The 20,220-nt window shown below is 38.9% G+C and overlaps 1 protein-coding gene across 2 annotated transcripts in view; it reads left to right on the top strand.

Moving 5' to 3' along the window:
* Positions 1-20,220, top strand: part of GRID1 (glutamate ionotropic receptor delta type subunit 1) — a 504,271-nt gene that overhangs the window by 197,224 nt on the left and 286,827 nt on the right. For both annotated transcript variants that reach the window (XM_050305784.1, XM_050305782.1), the window contains exon 3: positions 2,290-2,574. In XM_050305784.1, coding sequence (XP_050161741.1) covers positions 2,290-2,574 — 285 coding nt within the window. The remainder of the gene's footprint in view (positions 1-2,289; positions 2,575-20,220) is intronic.

The following is a 20,220-nucleotide window of genomic DNA, read 5'->3' on the forward strand; positions in this document are numbered from 1 at the left end:
CATTGCACAAATAAGTGAGTCTCTGAATGCAGCCTCCCATCAGAACGGGCTTTGTTTTTTCTCTCCTTCTGTCTGCTTTGCAAGTAAATTGTTCCTGCTACAAACCCGTGTTGCTTGCTTCTCTCACCCTTGGTGACAGCAAAGCTTGCTGGCTGGTGATCTCTGCAGGGGTTTATGGCTCAGCTCTGCTGTTCTCTCCCTCTGTTCCCACTTCTCTGTTCCCTCCCCTACTGTGACTAAATAAATTACCTGTATGACATGTTCAGTTTTCTCTGGCAAGAAGCCTGGGAAATCAAATCTGTTCCCGAACCTGGGTCTCCCATTTGGCAAATATAATGCCTCCCTGCTGTTAAATCAGGTCAGCTCTCAGGAAAAACAAAGAACAATTTCATATAACTATAATCAACACAGAGTAAATTTAGATAATGCTGCTGACATATGTTTATTGTAAAGACCATCAAGGAAATAATTTTAAAAGCTCTTCATCTTTCTCTGTTGCATCAGGATACATGGTGTACATTCTGTGCAAAGAGAAGATCAAACATTTTCCTTCTGCTTTCCCATATCAAAGTGAAATATATCTATTTTCTGCCCGGTCTAAGAAGATATTTGATGAAGTGGTTCATTGGTTGTGTTAGAAACAGTTTTATGTATTTAATTACTGAGCCTTTACATAATTAATTGATAATTGTTAATTACTATTAATTATTCATAACCTGTCCAGTTCCTTTGACTTTCTGGCCTCCAAAAGTGGAGATATACTTAAAAGTGTTTAGAATAGGAAAAAAAAAAATCCTTTTAATGGATTGCGTTCTCTTCTCTACCTTTCAACTCAGCCCGTTTCCACTGGAGATCAGAGGCAGTGGGTCAGTAGCAGACATGGCACAGGCACTGGCAGTCCTGCAGCACGTGGCACGTGTGGGCAGCCCACTCACTTGTGTGCCAAGGCTGTCACCTTGGAGCGGGGCAGTACTGGTGTGGGCAGCCTCCCCCTTCCAGGTGAAAGCTGAATTTTCTACTCTCTGTGTGTCCCTGAAGGGCTCTGAATTACACCCCAGAGGCTCTTTTGTTTATCCACTGTTAGCGAGCTCCTGCAGACTGGAGTAGGACGGTGGAGCATCTCCAGTTATCTCCTGTCTGGCTTTATTACAGCAGGACTCTCTGCTGGAGGAGCAGAGCAGGGATTTCTTTTGGGCAGGTGGTTGTTGGGGTCTGAAACAGCTACTGAAACCCTGAGCTTGCCCCCAGCCCTCCTAAAAGGCAGAGAGGAGTAGGCAGTTCCAAGTGGCCCTGGGGGATGCTCAGGGCTGGTGCCACGCTAACCCATGATGTTTGCTGTGCTCAGCTCCCAGGACCGACTTTGCTGCCACTTACTCAAGAGAGTCGGTAAAAACTGGAATTTCTGGCTGCTTTGTAGTCTTACACATTCTTAGCACCACCACTGACTAAATTGCTGCTGAGATATACCTGGGGGCCTTGGCTGGAAGCATTTTCCAACCACAGCTGAATACCAGGTTGTCTTACCTGGAGGAACCCTGGGAAGAACAAACCGTGTGGGATATCTTGAGCAGCAGAGCCAGCTTCCCAGGGCTCTGCCCAGCCTGCATGGTCTGTGTTTCAAATTCACCTAGTATTTCGTTCTCAAAAGCAGATGGGGTCAAATTATGTGCTGTGTTTTTAAATGGTACGTGCTTTTCCAGATCTTTTTAGGGACAGCTACAGTGTTGTTAATAATTGTTTAGTCATTCATAAGTTGTCTTTGTTCTAATGAGTGCCTCTGTTGTTTCTTCGTTGCTCTGAGACTCACAGTGAATGTTTTTTCATCAATTTAAAAAAATCCTTCACAACTCTGCTGTGTAACACAAGTCCTTGAAATGGAAATTTCTCTTTATTGTCCAAAATCTTCATCCAATGTGCCTAATGAAGATTAAGGGGTTAAAGCAGTGAAATGAGTTTTAAAAGATGGGAGTTCAGTTCCTGCTTCCACCGGGAATGACCTGAAGCAAGGGCCATAATCTCCATCCACGTCTGCTGCTGTCTCAAGAACTGACAGTAGCTACGTTATCTGTCCTCTGCTTTGGCATATCAGTACAGATTGCAGATACTGTCTCCTACTGCAAAGGTGCAGGACCTAACTCTGAAAGGCTTCAGCTGATACTGTAATATAAATAATTTCAGCTCTGTGTTGATGGCAAGGGCAAAGCTTGTCTTGTTCCCTTCCTAGCATGTAGGTTGCCGAAGGCGTTGCTGGGCTTATTCAAACCCTGCTTTATTTCTTGTCTTCTGCAGCCTGTGACCTGATGACCCTGGGGATCTTAGCCTTGGTGACGTCCACTGGTTGTGCCTCGGCCAACGCCCTGCAGTCCCTGACGGACGCCATGCACATCCCGCACCTTTTTGTCCAGCGGAACACGGGAGGCTCCCCCCGCACCGCCTGCCACCTGAACCCCAGCCTGGAGGAGGAGGAGTACACGCTGGCCGCCCGCCCGCCCGTCCGCCTCAACGACGTCATGCTCAAACTGGTCACTGAGCTGCGCTGGCAGAAATTCATAGTGTTCTATGACAGTGATTATGGTAAGCGCTAAATTCCTTTCTTTTTGACTGGGAGGTAGGGAGGAAAGTATAAAGGGAAGGGTGGAATATAACTTGCTGGGTCTTTCATTGACAAAGGAGAAAGCGTTTCAAGTGGACACAGGTCTTTGGCTTGAAGGAAAGGTTGCTGTGAGAACTAGTTCTCAGACAAGGAGCAAAGTTGCTTAGCAACACCTACCAAGACAGACAAAGTTGGAATCCTCTCGCACTTTTTCAGTAAAATATTAATGAAGTGTTGACATTGATAGGCAGGGGTCACACGGGCGTGCAAGGAAGTTCAACATGGCCTCTACCCGCTCCAGAAAACACTTGCTATCAAAGCTGAGAACTGTTCTCTTTAAACATTAATTTTCACAATAACTATTACCATTTCTTTTTTCACATGCTGCCTCACACTATTCTGCATTAGGACTAAATTTCACAAGGGTGTGCTTCCTGGCATTAAACCAACTGGAAGAGTTAGCATTTTCACTCTATCTGGTACATTTCCTTCAGAAAAATTTTTACTTGGGCTGAAGCTCAAAGAAAAGCAATCTCTGCCCAAGCACGTTTGGTGCATTATGATGGGTGCAAAGAATAATGAAAAAACCAAATCTCTCATTGTACCAGGCTATCAGAGTAAAAGGCAACTGTGTTTCCATACTTTTTTTTTTTATGTTCCCCCTGCCTCCCACTCAACTGATATGAACACTGTTCCATATGTTTAATTCGTGGTATTTTCAGCACACTTGTCTTAGGATACGGGTCTGTAACAGGGAAAATAAATGAGGAGTGGGAAAAATAAATTTTCTATGGTATGTTTTAAAACCCTGCAAATACTTTTGCCTTAAAATGTGATGTATAATCTTTTGATGTGGTGACTTACCATGAACAGAATAAAAAGAAAGGAAACTTAAGGTTAAATCACAGTAGGAAAAATAATCTTATGTGTGCCTGTGCATATAGTTTAGATTTTATACGTAGTCTTCCACAACTGCACTATAAATCTTTATTTGCATTCTCTATATACTATCAGATTTTCGGTGGTGAATCAGAGAGAAATAAAACATCTTTTGTTTTGAAGTTGACCTAGTCCTGTTTTAAACAACAAACAAAAATGAGAATGGTTTTAAGTGGGAAATCAACTGAGGCTGTAACATCCTTTTAATGATATAGAATTATTTTAAGCATGAGAAGAAGACTACCATGGTGTTTGTAAACTTACTCAATCTGTAGACTCAAAAATCTAGCAACCCAGCAAGTAAATTGCCATGTAATTACTGTCCTATGTAATGCTTGAACAGTGAATGCTACAGCTACGGGCAAAGCTACAAGGTACATGGTAGGTGTTCTTGAAGTGGACTTCTGGTAGTGATGAGAAAGTTGCTTTTTTACAGGGAATTGAGTTTAAAGAGTCAAAATTCTTCTAACAGCTATTTCAAGAATAAAGAAAAAGAAATCTTAAAAGATGTCTTACAAACAACCCAGATGCTCTATGTGCAAACTGCCATTACCAGTTTTGTTACTTGAACCATAGTATCACTTATTCCAGTAATACATCTCTGTTTCTTGGCCTTTTTTTTGGTGGTTGTTTGTTTTGGTTCGTTTTTTTGTTTTGTTTTGTTTTGCAGAGGCTTACCATCTCTGTACAAAATCCTGAAACCCTTAATTCACATACTCTGTAAATTCAGTTATGATCAAATTTATCTTTTCAGTTTCCCACAAACTGGATCAGTAAGACAGTAAGGTTATGGAAAATTGCCACAGCCTTTCTGCTCCTCCCAGTGGAGAGTGTGGTGTCCCTTACAGCTACCCTTGTGCTCTTTCCTCTCCTTCTCCTCTTGGATGTGACATCCTTCTTATACTAACTCCACTAGGATAATTTTTTTTCACAAGAATTTGGTGGGAGGGGTTTCCATAACGAAGCCAGCTGGACCTTGCCAGCTCTGGGCAGGAGTTGACTGCTGGCTGTGAGGAGGGAGGTAGGTCGCTTGTTTAGGATTACAGAGCATTTCCAGCACCGGGCTTTTGTGGTTTTCTATAATAAATGGTCCTTCTGTATCTGATCTCTGAAAGTGATACTGTTCCTTGGAGTAGTGTTTTAATTTGTCTGTTTGCTGATCCCTAAAAGCCATCCAATCCCTTGGTGTCTTCCTTGTGGAAATGGTGAGATTTTCTGAAGATGAAATAGCATTGCACAATTTAAAGAAGTCCCATGTTTATAGTAATGCTGTATTGTGTTGGAGCTGAAAATTATTTACTTAGTTAATTACTTGTCCCTTATCAGAAATACATTTTGAATTATAATTTCTGCATTGACTAAATTAAGGAAAAGTAATGGACTTGGAGTTTAGAAATATACCGTAGTCACTGAACAGCCTAAAAAACCCTTAATATTGTTGTGCTTACTATAAAGTATGCCTTTTTTACACTGAAGTGACAGATAAAAATCTGTACACACAACTTCAGTGAAAGAATGTGGTCCTTTCCAGTAAAGTACCTTTAAGTCTGCAACAAGAAATGGAGAGGTTTCACAGAAGAAAAATGTGGAAGTTTTAGTGAAAAGTTTTCTAAACGACAGTGGTAGAAGTAAGGTCCAAACTGTGGCATTTAACCTAATGTGAAACCTGCCCTTAGATTTTGTCACTTGTTGTGAAGGAACAGGTATCAGCAAGCAAGGGTAATGGCTTGGTTCTGGACAGGTGACCTTTTAAAGACCTCAAAGCTGATAGCTGCAGCACTCAAATTCTCCTGGATGATACACTGCTCTCCTGCTGAGCAGTACCAACAGGGGAAAGGTTGGTTGATGCTTTATCCATATGGTTCTCCTGTACTTATAGAAGAAATGATAAGAGTTGATATAGATACACACCTTCATGACTTAGGCCTTGTTTTTCCACTTCTCTCATTTCTGGTCTTTGTGCAGTTTCAGAAGATGCACAGAAATCTATTCCCCGTTGATCACAGTGGGAGCTTGCTGCTGCTGAGACTGCTGCCTGATAAGAAAGTGGTGGCTAGGCATTATAGTCTTTACCATGTCATCTTGAGAAGGTTTTCTACCCCCTGTTTGCTTCCCTTTCCCACCTGTGAAAGAAAAAGTCTTCCTCCCTGTGTGGCTGCAGTAGTGTTTGAAATGCCTCTAAAATTTTTAGAAACAAAATTAAGTGGTACAGTCAGGAATAAGGCAATTCCAGTAAGATCTTAAGGGACCAGGGTCATGTTAAATGCATCATTTTACTTTAAACATTTTTACGAAGATCCCATGCTAAATCATGGTATTTGACATTCATTTTCTGGGGGAAAAAATGAGTTTGTCAATGGCTGTCAGATGGTGCTCTGTGGAAATAGGTCTGCCCACCTGTTGAAGGACCCACAACAGAATTCAGAACTGTTGTATCATCCTAAAAAGCTTCAGCTGTGCTGATGTGTTTTGAATCAATTTTTACTCTGCAGGGGCATCTTTTGTGCCTCTACATATATTGCAACAGTGTGTAAAGGCCTTCTGGGAAGTTTAATGTTTTATTTTACTGACCTTCTGGATGTAGAAGCATCAGTAATCAAATTTTCTGACAGAAAAATTGGTAGCATGGCAAGTTTCATAAAAAATCCTACCAAGCTGTAAAATGACTATAAGTTAAAAGTAGTGTGTGCTGCCCACAGTAAGATGAGGTTGGATAATAAACAGTTGAAACTGTGCTTCTAGGGTGAGCAAATAAACAGATGTATGGTTAGAGCATGGATTTGAGAAGAGTTTTGGAAGCTGAATGTGAAAATGAAAACAATGAGGAATATTAAGTCATATTTCTGAAGAGAAATGTGAGTAATAGTTATGTTTTCACCAGCTTAATCTTACTGTTGAAAAACACTTCATAGTTATGTTGTCTCTCTACTTGCCTACATACATGTCTGCATATCCATATTACAAAATGTAAGACAAAAAAAGGTATTATTAATGAATCCATTTTGTCAATGACAATGGTATTAGACCTATGAAAAGTAGCTGCAATATTTTATTCTCAAGTTTTGGTGTCATTAAATGAGTGCCATCTGTTGAAGAAAAGTGTTCTATGAAAGTTTTACAGAAGAAACCACTGAAGAATTTTTGACTTTCCAAATCCATGGAGCTTGGTTCCTACAGAGGGAAAAATCCCCAACCCACAATTTTTTGATTTCCAAGTTGTTTTCAAATTTTTTTTTTTTTTTTTTTAGGTTTAGAGATAATTTTTTTTTACTGATGCTGCATTAACTTGGAACACTTCTTGATCATTCTTGCTGTGTAGGAAGAACTTACTTCTCAATATGAGTAGTTTTGTGGGAAGTTGTATTTCCCACAGCAATTAGGTGGCAGTTTTATTTCTGAGTCCTGCCTTTCAAGGGCCTCACCCTTGATTATAAGTTACAGGAATGACGCTATTAATAACTTTACAACTTGCTATTGATCCTGGAGTGGTCTCTCCTTTGTCAAGGTCCCTTTGTGCAGGCCACTACTCTTGCCATTATTTAATTTGCAAAGGAGTATTGTAATGAAAATTGAGAAGTGCATGCATCTACACAGTCCATGTGTAACACTGCAAATCACTTGTGATGTGAAGCACTGGCTGTAACAAACAAAAAAAAGCTGTGTAGAGCATTTGCACACAAGCTGCTTTCACCTTACCTGCTTTACTTAATTTTCCTGTTATCTGTATAACATAAGTTATCTCTCGTTTTCTGAGTCATGATTTCAGCTGTCAGACAACCACTTCTGCATCACTAGGGCTGCCATATTTCTCAACAGGCTTTTCCAGAGCATGCCTTGTTTAATGTAAATACAGGGAATCTGGCACTTGAAGTGTTGAACCAACAACACATGTGTTGGTAGGTGCCTGTTTAGCAAATCTTACATTACCAGGAAGTGTTAGGCTTTTTCTGCATGTGCTGTGTGGTTGAGTTTGCATGTGTCATTAAATTGTCTTTTTCAACTTGTTGGTGCATCCCAGCTGGAACTGTTACAGAGAAGCTTCAATTGAGATTGCTGTGTTTGAATAGTAGAATGTATAGAATTTAAGGACCCAGCTACAGAGAAATATATACCATGTTTATGGTCATCAATCTGCAAGTCAGCAGTCACTAAGGGAGGGAATCCTTGCACATCTCTGTCGTTGGTGCCGCTGCATGAGACGATGAAAGGAAGGAATAAACTGGGGCTAAGAACCTCTTCACTCAACAAGGAACAGAATCTTGTCAGTATTTATTCTATGCCAATTGTGCATTACCTAGTTATTCATGCATAACTGGATATTGGATGTCTAGCCTCCAGACTAATATAAAATCTACCTGGAAAAAAATTAAGATTTTCCTGTAAAAAGTTTGTGTCTCATAACTTAATGTATGATCATCCTTGCAGCGGCAGAGAATGCCAAGAAAAAAAGAATTCAGCCAAGTTCTCCAAGTCCAGCAGGGAGTTTGTGATGCCATGGGGTAGTGGGAAAAAAAAATAAAATTGACCTTTCGACTTTTATATTGAATTTGATCTGGAAGCTATTGAAGAAATAGCATAGTGTGTTCCCATACTTATCCTTGAATCACTTTTCTGACTGTAGCAGCACTTAAAGTAATTGGTCTGTTTGAATTAAGCATGGATTTTTGTCATTTCTGATAGTATTTTCTGTATTTAGTAATGCATCACAGTATATAACACCAAATGTAATTAAAGAAAGTCAATTTCACTTCCAATTATTACATATATGTTAGTTTTAGTACTCTGATTTGTAAGGTATATGAGTATGTGTGCTAACAGCAGCAGTAAGTTTTCCCCCTCTCCAGTCTCCCCAGAATTCCTAGCAAGGTATGGGAGCAGTGGTCAGAGGTTGTTTCCCATAAAAGCTATTAACTTCTTTCAGGGCACTGCCTGAAGGGATATAAAAATGATCTTGCAGTTATGGTAAAGCCTTTATTCTGAATGTGTTCTGTCATAGCTGACCTGAAAGTTCAATGATAGCAAAACCAAGTCAGAGATCTCTGGACAAAGAGTTTGGGCGGTTTCAGTCTTCTTGTCTCACTGATAAATTCAAGGCAAGTTGAGGAAATAATTTTTACCTTACAAATAGTTTGTAAAATGTTTTGCAAAGAGAACATGCAAGTTCTTTTGAAAAATTCAGTTGTCCATGGACTGACACTTTCAAAATACAAGGCTTGCACTCTGTATTCAAAATAGTTACTTTTAAAATCAGTTCATATTTAAAATGACTTGAGAAATATATATCTGAGGAGAAGTTGATGAAAAAATAAGTTAAAGGCTTTATTAAAAGATGTTTTCTACTAGTTTTTCAGCTTAGTCATCTGGTCAAAAGTGAATATTAATCTAGTCCTGAAAGCCCTCACTGTACATTGTTTACTGTCTCTTTTTCAATTCCTTGTATCCCTTTAATGAACAGTCTCCAGGCACAACTTTGCAGAAACTAATAGCTATTGGTGATTCTGTTTCTCCCCCTCCCTTTATTATTTATTCTGAAACAGAGAAATGTTTCATAATACAACACCCACTCTCCAAAGAAAGTGCAGAGTTCAGTAGCCTGGAACCAGAGGGTGCAAATTAATTCATTTTGAACAGGGGTGTCTTTAAGAATTGTAGATGTCATCTGCAGAAGGTCCTAAGGTCTTGACTTTCTTTTCCTGACTGATGGTAGTTTGAATCTCCTAACTTTTCAAGCCATGGCATAAAACTAAAGTGTTTGTTCAGACATGTGAAAAGAACAAGAAGAAATGTAAGGATGATTGGGAGTACTTGAGCAGGGAATCTGAGGACCTAATTCCGAAAGGGAGTCTCTTTAGTCCACATTTATTAAAGACTGAATGTTTATACATCCATTAGGAAATAGTTCAATAACTGTATAGCTGGAAATTGAACAGAAGGATAGAAATTTGTCCTGGAGGGCTTCAGACAGTGACGTCATCCTGACGAAATATTTGTGTACACGTATGTGTATTTACTTGTGTGTAAATGAATACGAGTTCATATATAGAATCAAGGAAACATATTTCCTCTGCTTCTTTCCTGCCTTTACCCAATCTCCCCAGTAATCTTTCTGAGGCCACTACGGGCAGGACTTCTTTGGCTTCCTTCCTGGTCAGAGATAGTTTCTTGTTTGTTACTCATTCAAGAGCTGACATCGCTTCCCATCACTTATTTGTGTTTTCCTTATCGAGACAGAAATCCCACTCCTTCTCCTCCTTGCATTTCTTGTATTTACATAATGTGCCTTATTTATTTATTTTTCTTAGGGGTAAACTTTTTTTGTGGATTTGCTGGCTTTCTTTCCAAATTGTTTTTAATATCTAATTATCTGTCCACAGCTGCATAAGTTTCTCCTCCCAGCCAGAGATGTGCAAAGGTGGCAGTTTTGATCTTAATTGAGTTGTGCTGTGCAGGCCTTTTGTGCCTTCTGCATTTGCCTTCTGATTTACCTTCTGTATTTAATGTTTAGATCTGTTGCTTTGGGAGTTATTTTAAGACTTACTTCAGTCATTTTAGGAGAAAATGCATCATTAGACTGTAAAAATTAAATAAAAGGAAGAGGAAAAAAGGCTTTAAAGTTTGGATTATTGTGAGTCAGAGCCCATTAGCAATGTAATCTAGATGTCTGAGTTCTATTGGAGAGCATTTTAATATTCATCATGTTATTATAGCACTTGTTTAAATGGAAATAATGCGTTATTTTTTGTGTACAAATTAAGTAAACAGGATTAGTCTCACCACTGGGGAACATTGAGTCCTACAGAGATCCTTTTTAATACTGGATATTTTTTTTCATGTCTCTTGGTTTAGTTATCAAGATTCAAATAGACTGTTTCTAACAACACCTCAAAAGGGTAAAAATAGAGAGGGGACATCCCTCTCAATAATGTCATTGATTATTCCCTGTGGCAGGAGAGCACTAAATGCAAACATAGCTAGTCTAACACTATTTGGAGACAGTAGGTGAGTTCATCAATTTGGAAGGTCTTATGGCATCAGGAGCTATTGATGGTCCCCACTTTAATTAATAATTTAGTTTGGAAAAGACCTTTAAGATCATAAAGTCCAAACCTCATGTCCAATGCCAAGTCCACCACTAAACCACGTCTCTAAGTGCACATCTACAGGTCCTTTAAATGCCTCCAGGGATGGTGACTCCCTTCTCCACCACTTCCCTGGGCAGCCTGTTCCAGGGATTGACAACCCTTTCAGTGAAGAGGTTTATCCTAATATTCAGTTTAAACCTGATGAAACTTGAGGCCATTTCCCCTTGTCCTACCACTTGTTACCTGGTAGAAGAGACAGACCCCTACCTTGCTACAATCTCCTTTAAGGTATTTGCAGAGGAGATCTCCCCTAAACCTCCTTTCCTCCAGGCTAAACACCCACAGCTCCCTCAGACACTCCTCACAAGACTTTTGCTCCAGACCCTTCCCCAGCTTCTGTTGTCCTGCATGCACTGTGTAATGGGACTCAAAATAATCTGCTCTGTAGCCTTTCCAGCACCCTATCTCATCTGTCAATAAGAATTTAACCTTTGGGTGGATAAATCCTCAGCTGTCACATAGCAGCAGAAGAAGGGAATTCCAGATAGTAATTCAGTGCTGGTGTGTATTGTGGTTGGCGTGAATTTCATTTCCAATGTGACTGTGGTTTTTCTCTGGTTTGCCTCTGGCCACCATTAGCTTATCTCAGCAGCAAAGTGTCTTCCTCACAAAGCACCCATGCAGAGTCAGGAAAATAGAGAAACTGTGCCATGGAAGAACAGTTGTTATGTTTATATCTAAAGACCTAGAAATATCCATTCTCTGAATTACAAAATGCTTTCCTTGCATAACAGACCATAACCCAGAGATCTCATTTGTCCTAATGCAACTCCTCAGTGATTTTGGAAGTCATTTTGCTTTGGCCCACTGGTATTAATACTTGACATTGCCATTAAAAGGAATTAAGACATATCTCGTCTTCCAAAAGCCATATAATAACATCAAGGGAACTTTGTTAAGAAAGGAATAATCCATTAACTAGAACCAACATTTTCTCTGTAATCACCTTTATCCTTCAAATGACAGAATCTTTACAGGAAGGAACTGTCTTTCATTTATTTTTGTCATAGACATATTAATCCCTCCTGCAGTGGAAGAATAATTAAAGGTCAAATTCTGACATTGTGTTCATGAGTCAGCGCAGCCTGAACAGCAACACCTAACTGGATACCCCACCAGGCACTTGTGGTGTAAGAGAAATCTTGCTGGCTGAAGGAACAGAAGTGTGCTTTAATTTTCAGTGAAGATCTTCCCTGTTGCTCTGCATTAAGGATGCTTTGTTATGATTACCTTGTATGGAAGCATATATAAGTGCATCAAATTATTAAAAAGAAATAAAATAGTTTGGACCACCTGAAGTGCACTCTATTTAGCAAGGAGTATTTGGTGACAGTCTGTCTCTGCTGTATAAGGCAGTATCTGTGGGAGTCTTTGTGGTGCCAGCTGCTTTTTCTCTAATTTTACAAGAGCTGATGTACCACTGTAACTTGAAATGAGTGAACAGTCTCCTTGAAATCCAGATATAAATGAATAATCGCAGGAAGGGAATGAGAGAATTTATAACCTGTCTAGAACTCTCAGAATGACTCCCGAGTTTCAGTCCTGCATCAGAAATGTCTGGAAGGAAGCACATACACAAGGTATTTTTAAGCAACAGAGCCTGATACCATCCATGCCAGGGGGCCCATGAGACAATATCTACTCCTGTCCTGCAAAACACGTGTACTAAGTGCTCCATCTTCAGAGAGGGTAGAGCGACTGTAAAGGCTATAACCTCAAACTGAAATTGTTTGCAGAATGGCCTGTCTACATGTATGCAAGGACTGAATTGTTCAGTTTGTGTTGAGTTTTATTGGTTGAAAAAATACGGCATCTGTGATTGCCCTCTGTGTGAGATCATTTGTCAGTCTGATTGCGTTCTGAGTAATGCTGATCTTGTTGACCAGTTTCAGATCCATTTACTATGGCAGAGGCCTCAAGCCTTACTGTATATGTAGAAAATATAAGTGATCAATGCAAGATAGAGCTCCAGATTCTTACTGTGCAAAAGGTTGCACTGTGAACCCGATTGTAAATTATTAGACAGAAAAGAATCAACCCAGCAGCATCAGGTGCTCACTTAGATTTGACATCAGGGAGTTCCAAAAGAAAAGGTCTTGTAGAATATCCGAGAGTACTAAACCCTTTAATCAGACATTGTTAAACATGAGGTAATCCAAACATCCGACACAAAGTCACAGGACTAGTGACTGCTATTGCTCAGGAAAGGGTTTGTTCCTAATGTTCCAGGGCTTAATGCTTTTTATGTGCTAATTAACCTTCTGTGTTTCATCTTTCTCTGCTGATGTCAGGAAGAGTCATTGTTATTCTTATATTGTATAATGGATTAGAATGGTGTAAACCATCCCTAAAAGAGTTCTAATAACCTGGCTGTACAAGAGTTATTGTGCGGTTTTAGGGTCTGCCAAAAATATTTGAATTTAATCATGCTTATTGCGAGATCTACCTTTCTCTTGTTCACATTTTTAAATTCCTCTGAAGGTGGACTTTTCCTTTGCTTAGGACTGCATGAAATTTGTTCTGCTGTGCACTGTGGCCATTAATCACTTTATAGTAAAACCAGACAAATTTGAGGCCCTTTTACTGCAAAGTGGCTGGCAGTGCCTCCTGAGGGAAAGGAAAATCCTTACAAAACTAATAATCACCTCGGGCAGGGGGAGTATTTGAGGAAGTACGGCCCTTTGCAGGAGAGAAATGCATTTTCATAGCAGTTTTTTAATATTAATGTATGAAGAAAGATTACCCTTGCTATCTAGCAAAACAATAGCTAATTAGATATCTGTTTCTTAATAATGGTGAAAGTGAAAGTGTTAGAACATCAAGACAGCTATCTGGGGATTCTGAATGATTGCTTAGAAAACAAAAAGCCTAGTTGAATTTCCTCTTATTTGTGGTCAGTGCTGGTTTTCAAGTATTACTTCAGCAGAATCCATAGAGACACTTTTTTCGTCATGCATTTATTAGAAAAGGAGGAGATAAGAATACCTATGGTTTTTTGCATGTAAGTGTGAGTGATTTTGGAGCTGTTTAGATCAACATGTTCCTGCATGTTCTTCTTTATGTTACCCATTTGACTGAAAAATGATTGAAATACTGCTATGAGGAATTGATGTTGAGCATTCTCTTTAGCAGAACACACTACCAAAAATAAGCAGCTAAACGTGTTTTTCCTTAATAATGGTTTAAAGACTGGAAATTGGCAAGCGAAAGGAGACCTGTGGGGATACATGCAAATAGCTTTGTTTTCCCATATGTCTTGGGTGGGAGGATGGCTGCTTTCTATTTAGCTAATTCTTTATGTGTTAAAGAGATGTTGTGTTAGGGGAAAATATCTTTACTTATTTATTTATTTTAAGGAAAAAGGGAAAACTCTGATGATAATGATCTGAAAGAAGTATTCTAAACATTTAGTGTTTATTGCTGTTAATTACTGTGGTAATTGTATAGAAGTGGTAATGTGTGATGTTAATTCCTAGTTTATTTATTTGAGACATGTAAATGCATCCACAAGCGAGTTTTTCATTTGAAAATCGTGTGTAGGATGTAGCTGTGCTGTCAGACAACAGACTCTGCCTACAGGCTGTCTGATGGTGGGGTGTGTCTTGCAGAACTTGACCTATTCTATGAATTATGTTTAAAATAAAATGAAGCCAAAATAGTCCTTAAAGACCACAGAAGCTGGCAAGACATTTTGTCTCTATCTTTGAACTTCAATTCCCAAGGGGAAGTATTTGGAGTTTCAGTGGCAGGGAGATGACTAAATTTCATTGGCTTTTAATGTCATCTCAGTGCTTGGTCCACTAATAATTTTGCCTTTTGGATGTTTTTACTAAGACCTTTTAAAAATTGTAACAAAACTTAACTGAAATTTAAGGGAATCTTCCATATATCAGTTTAAAGTCTCAGGATAGGCAGGCCTTCGTGGAGAGGGATTTATAAATACTCCTACCAACTACAATTGCATGTACATGTTCTTGTCAGTCATAAAAAGCCTGATTCCATGAGTCAATCAGACTTTAATACACCTTGTTCTTACTTGGCCTGCATCAGTCATTTTTATGTGCATGGACCAGAACCTTCTGGTTACCACATGGTTTGCAGCAGCCCTAAATCTAAGACCAAGCAGTGTTCACATTCCTCTTACTTTCCCACAGTTTTTCTGTCACTCTCAAAATGCTCCAAACGTTCAGGTCACATGTTGTTTGTGTGTTTTAGATTTGTTTGCTTTTTTAAAAGGGGTAAATATTTTAGGAAAGGACGGTGTGGTGAGGGTTGAGCTGAAGTCCAGCCCATAATATTTCTTATTAAAATGTCTGTAGCTGAAGCCAACCTAAAATCTAGTTGTTCATGCATTTCAAACAAACTCATGTGAATTATTAGTTTTAGAGAAAAGGTGGTGTGCCCCACTTTATCATCAGTTTTGAAAAGAAACTCTGATTATTAATTCATAATAGGGGCTGTATTTGTTAGCATTCCTATTGGAGAAGGCTCTTCCTCCTCTCTTTGACATCTTGACCCAAAGGGCTTAATGAGGCAAGAGATTATTGAAGCAGTGGGTTTTTTTCCAAACTACAAGCTTTAGGTAGTGCCTCACTGTACTCACTGGCAGTTTTGTTCTCCTTGTATTACAGGTGAGGAAGTTAGATTAGTATTTATTAAGTTTGAAGTGCCTTCTCTGTTCATCTGTGGTTCACCTGACAGCTGTACACTTTGCAGTTAGTATTTCTATTTAAGGTACAGGCTTTGTCTCTCTACTTGCTTCACACAGCAATGGGGAAATGGAGCCACCCCTATTAGAAATAATTGGCAAAAAGCCATAACTACTGCCACACTATGCAGTGAGGATTACATCTCACTTTACTCGCTGAGGCTGCGTGTCAGAGCCTTCCAAATGACTTGCCTTTCTCCCTTTGTGATCACACCTTGCTTCTGAGGCTGCACTGAAATGCAAGTCCCGTGTTACTGCGGTTCTGTTCTTCTGCTTGTGAGCTTTCCCTCACGGTGTGAAAAGCTGCGGAGTCGTTTGGGCAACATTAATCAGGGGGCTAATCAGGAGCTGGTTGTCTTCCTTTCCCTGCAGCCCTCACAATTAGGGACATAGCTGCTGCCTGTGCTGTGGCACTAACAAAGCAGAGCCAGCTTTTTGAGAGAGTGCTGTTTGTTTTGCAAGTCTGTCCTTACGGCCAGCCACCTGTTGCTGAGACTAATTAGGAACGTTTGAGGACCAGTCAGGGATAGGAGAAAAATGGGATAAACCCATATGGACACAACACCCATGAACACCCATGTGCTTAGACAATAGTGCATTTTTTTGTGTTTATATTCACGTCCTTATGCTGGATATAAGTGTGTCATACGTATCTGCGTTATTTATTGCTCTGTAAATGTGTGTGCATACGTACATACAGATGTGTATGCCTGTGAGCAAACCAAGAGAAAGGACAGTTTGTGCTTATATTGATAACTGTCAGCTACCTGGAATCTGTAATTAGAAATAAAGCTTTAAATACACAGGTAGCATAAATACAAAAGACCTTGAGGAAGTAGGAGTTTGGTGTGGTAGAATTTAGACACATAAAAAAGGGTGATTCTTCTGGAGAAAAATTTGTAACTTTCTTATTTTCTTTGTTTGCTTGTTTTTTTTTTTGCAAATCAACATCAAACTTTTCAGGCTCCCAAATACGTCAGTTTTGTGAAGTTGGAGGGTAGGAACTAATGGGTGGCATTCAGGCTTTGAGGGACATAGCTTCACTGAAACTGTGATTTCTTGTGCTGGTTCCTTTGTGTGCATGCAGCACAAAGGGAGCTACACAGATCATCTTTGCAAGTGCACCTGTAAAAAACCAACACAAGTTACAGCTTTGTTTCCAGGTGGCCCTGGTAACTTCCTTTACTATTTTGCTTTTAAGATTTAGTTTGCTGTGTTTGGTCTGTCCTGAAGAGTGAGTTGTTTTGTTGAGGTCAGGCTATGTAGGTACTGTGATGTTGATTTGTGAACATAAAGTATTTGGCAAACCCAGAAGAGTTTGTGTGTTTAAGTACTGTGAGTTGGCAACTTTGTAGTACTTTCTTCTATTCTTGCTTTTCCTTCTCTTTCTCTGGTGTATGGACTGGAAAATCTGAGATTTCCATCATACAACACAGTGCCTGCCAAGCACTCTGTTGTCACGGGCTGCCCACGGTAGGACAGCCCTGATAATGCTGCTTTCACCATACACTGGGTGTACCAAGTGTCTTCTCCCTGACATCTCCTTGTTCAGTCAATACTTGGTTATCAGCACATGACATAAAATGGGAAGCACAAGGAAGTCCACATTGCTGGAGTTAACGTTCATGCTTAGGCTTTGCTGAAAGCTTCTGAGAACTTAGCCTGGTACATGGGGTATTGGAAGTTGGCTCCATGCTTATTATAATTGAAGTCAGGCAAGCTGATAAATATTGGAAATTGTTGGCTGTAAATCCTGATGATAGTCCAGGTAAAATATGTTGTATTACATGATACTGAAGTAAAATTAACTGAAGGACTTGTCTCAAGGACAAATTCAACTTCTTTTTAAAGATTAACATATCTCCTATCTTAAATTAAAAGATAAAAATTAAATGTGATGTTAAATGTTTGAAATTGTGAGGTAGTAGAATATTTTAGTGTGAATGTAATCATACTTTGAAAGACTTCAACCTTAATATCCATATTTTAGAAGAATGAGTGTTCAGATGTGACCTATTCTGGTCTTCATGTTTAAACAGTTTTGTTTACTGTTGAAGATTTAGAACAAATGATAATAAAGCCCTCCACAATTTTCTTTTTGTCAGGTGTAGTGTTTGATATCACTGTTAAGGCAGTTGACAAAAGGTTTACAGTCCTGAAGAGATGTAAGTGTAATACAGCAGAGTGAAGCTTTCTATTGTAGCTCCCACTCCCTGAGACATTTTGATAATTGAGAATATGTTCCTGCTATCCAGTGTGTATTAAAAGGGCAATAATTGCGGGATCTTGGGCATATTACTCCATAATAATTTTGAGTTCCCCTTGTATTGGTCTTTGTTTCATTGTACCCAGATGCTTATATGGCAAACATTACGACTGGAAGGTAATTCCACCTTAATAATACTCTTTTTCTTTGCTGTCCTTGTATACTGGTGATTGAAAGTTTAATATGTTTATACATAGAGGTTTCCTGCATAAAAGTGATTATGTTTTCTTTTGAGAGCCGGGCATGTATAGGTAGCAAATGTTTAATCAATCTTCCTATTTTCTTCTCACAATTGAAGATTTTTTTTTTTTTTAATGGAAGACAACTCTCAGTGAAAGGAGGGGAAGAAAGTCTAGCAGGGTTATTATTTTTGTGTATGTGGATTTTAAGAGTGTATCAGGGTAAGAATTGTTTCATAGCACTCCGAAGGATAATTTATTTGTTAGAACCTTTTGAACAACATTATGTCTGGGCACTGGGGGATGCATTGGTCCCTTCAGAATCAAAGATGGGATGTCACTGCTGACAGTACTCTGCTTCATGCTGCACTGCTGGCAGAAGGGCTAGGCACTGGGACAGGCTTGGTTTTGGGCAGTGTCAGAAGGCTCCAAAAGGAGTGTAGGGAGACCTAAGTGGTAGTGACCAGGGAAAAATGAGTCTGGATCTTGGAAAAAAAATTATCTGTTTCCCACAACTCTTCTCTGTCACAGATCATTATAAATTACGTGGATTCAATGCAAGTTAACAGCACAATTGGACATGGTCTGCCTTCCAGTGTCTCAGTGGTAGCCATGGCTGCGTTTGGGTATTTGTACAGGGCAGCTCTCTACATCCAGTAATTGTATCTTGCAAGTTAGAGCTGATGAGAAAATAGCTACCAAGTATTGCAGAATGACTGAGACCTGGATCATTTTAGCAAAGTGTCCTGAAAAATAAAAGTGAGAAAAAGTTTTTCTTAGCAATTCCTGTCAACTAGAAATACAGGGACACAACTATTTCAGATGTTAGCAAGGAGATGAAACTCCAGAAATGCTGTTTTTGTCGTGACAAGACAGACCAGCTACTGATAAACACTTGGGTCAGCTGGGCCTATTTGCTCCATGGAAGAAAATAATTTAATATCTTGATCATGAGTTCAAAATATAAACCTGTTTTTATTTTACTTATTTTTTAATATATTTTGGGACATTTTGAATTACTTTTGTCTGTGTGTTCAATAAACTGTTTCAATAGATGTAGTTTTCATCTTTAGAAAAAGGCTAAATATTCTTAAATGCAGATGCTTTTTTTTATTGACCTTCCCAGAACAGTAATGATTAGTGGTGTTTTGAAGGCAGACTTCTCATTTTATCTCTAGAGCTTTTCTGTATTTTTAAATATCTTAAATTGAAAAGTAAATAGAAAATGTTTACTGCTATCTCTGGAATTATTTCTCCCTCATTTTCTGTTTGTTGACAGGCAGGAACGTTGTATTTCATTACTGCAGAGCTTCAGTCAGCACATTGATCTTTATATTAAACAGGCACTTAGTGCAAACTTTACCAACATTTGACATCTTTTTCCTTGCTTGTTTTCTTTTAAACCTTGTATTTATTGAGGAGCCCTTTCAATAAATATATCAATCCCTACAACCTTATTCTGTTTTGCATGTTCTAGGCTACTAATAAAGTGGAAATAATCTCCAGCCTTAGAAACACAACACCGTGGATAAGATTTTTAGGGGACTGGTTTAGCTAGACTTCTCCATCAAGAGCTCATTTTTTTTTACTCTTCCCTTTCTACAGATTTGTCTGTATTTCTGCCCAGTTTGCAATATTTGCTACTTAAAAGGAAAAAAGAAAAAAAAAAAAGAAAATTAGTTTTCTTTGTATGATTTCAAGTTTTTGTTTCCAGTTTACACATTCCAATTTAAATTGTCTGAATCAGTAATTAGTATTGACTAAACATTAGCAAAAAGTGTTGACTAGGAAGGATTGTTTATTTTATGCCTTGCTTTCCAACTTTTCAAAGCATTTTATAATTGCTTTTGTTCAGAAATGTTTCCAGTTGTTCTGTGTCTTTATAGAACCAATTCTTTTGATTTTTACTTTTTTGGTTAATTTTAGATTCTGTTGAAGTTAGGTAGACATGTAGATGTCTTCTAAAAGTGTGCTTGAGGAATGTTTGGTTATTTATGTGAACTTGTCAATGCATTTATAAGGAGCATGATTTCACATATGTGTTAAACTCTTTCTTATGTTTTTATGTTTATCAGAAAGTACAGATCTTTATGGACTATTAGGAAAAACTTGGATGGTACCTGATTTTGTGCAGTGACTAAGTTTGTTTGGTCTGAGGAAAGCAATAATTACTGTGACAAGAGCAGCTTCAAAAGTATTCTGAAGTTTTGGGAGGGATTTATCTATGAATATCTTCAATACAGAAGCCAAAGTTTTGGACTGTGTGCTTAGGCCCACAACAGAGCCCTTGCTCAAGGCTCCCAGCCATCTGCCCACGGGTCTCTGCTGTTAACCTGTTGTCGATAAGATCATCAGGCAATGCCTTCCTTGGCAGTTCTTAAATTGTAGTGTAG

Source organism: Myiozetetes cayanensis, unplaced genomic scaffold, assembly GCF_022539395.1.
Source record: "Myiozetetes cayanensis isolate MyiCay16 unplaced genomic scaffold, myiCay2020 scf10, whole genome shotgun sequence".
NCBI lineage: Eukaryota > Metazoa > Chordata > Aves > Passeriformes > Tyrannidae > Myiozetetes > Myiozetetes cayanensis.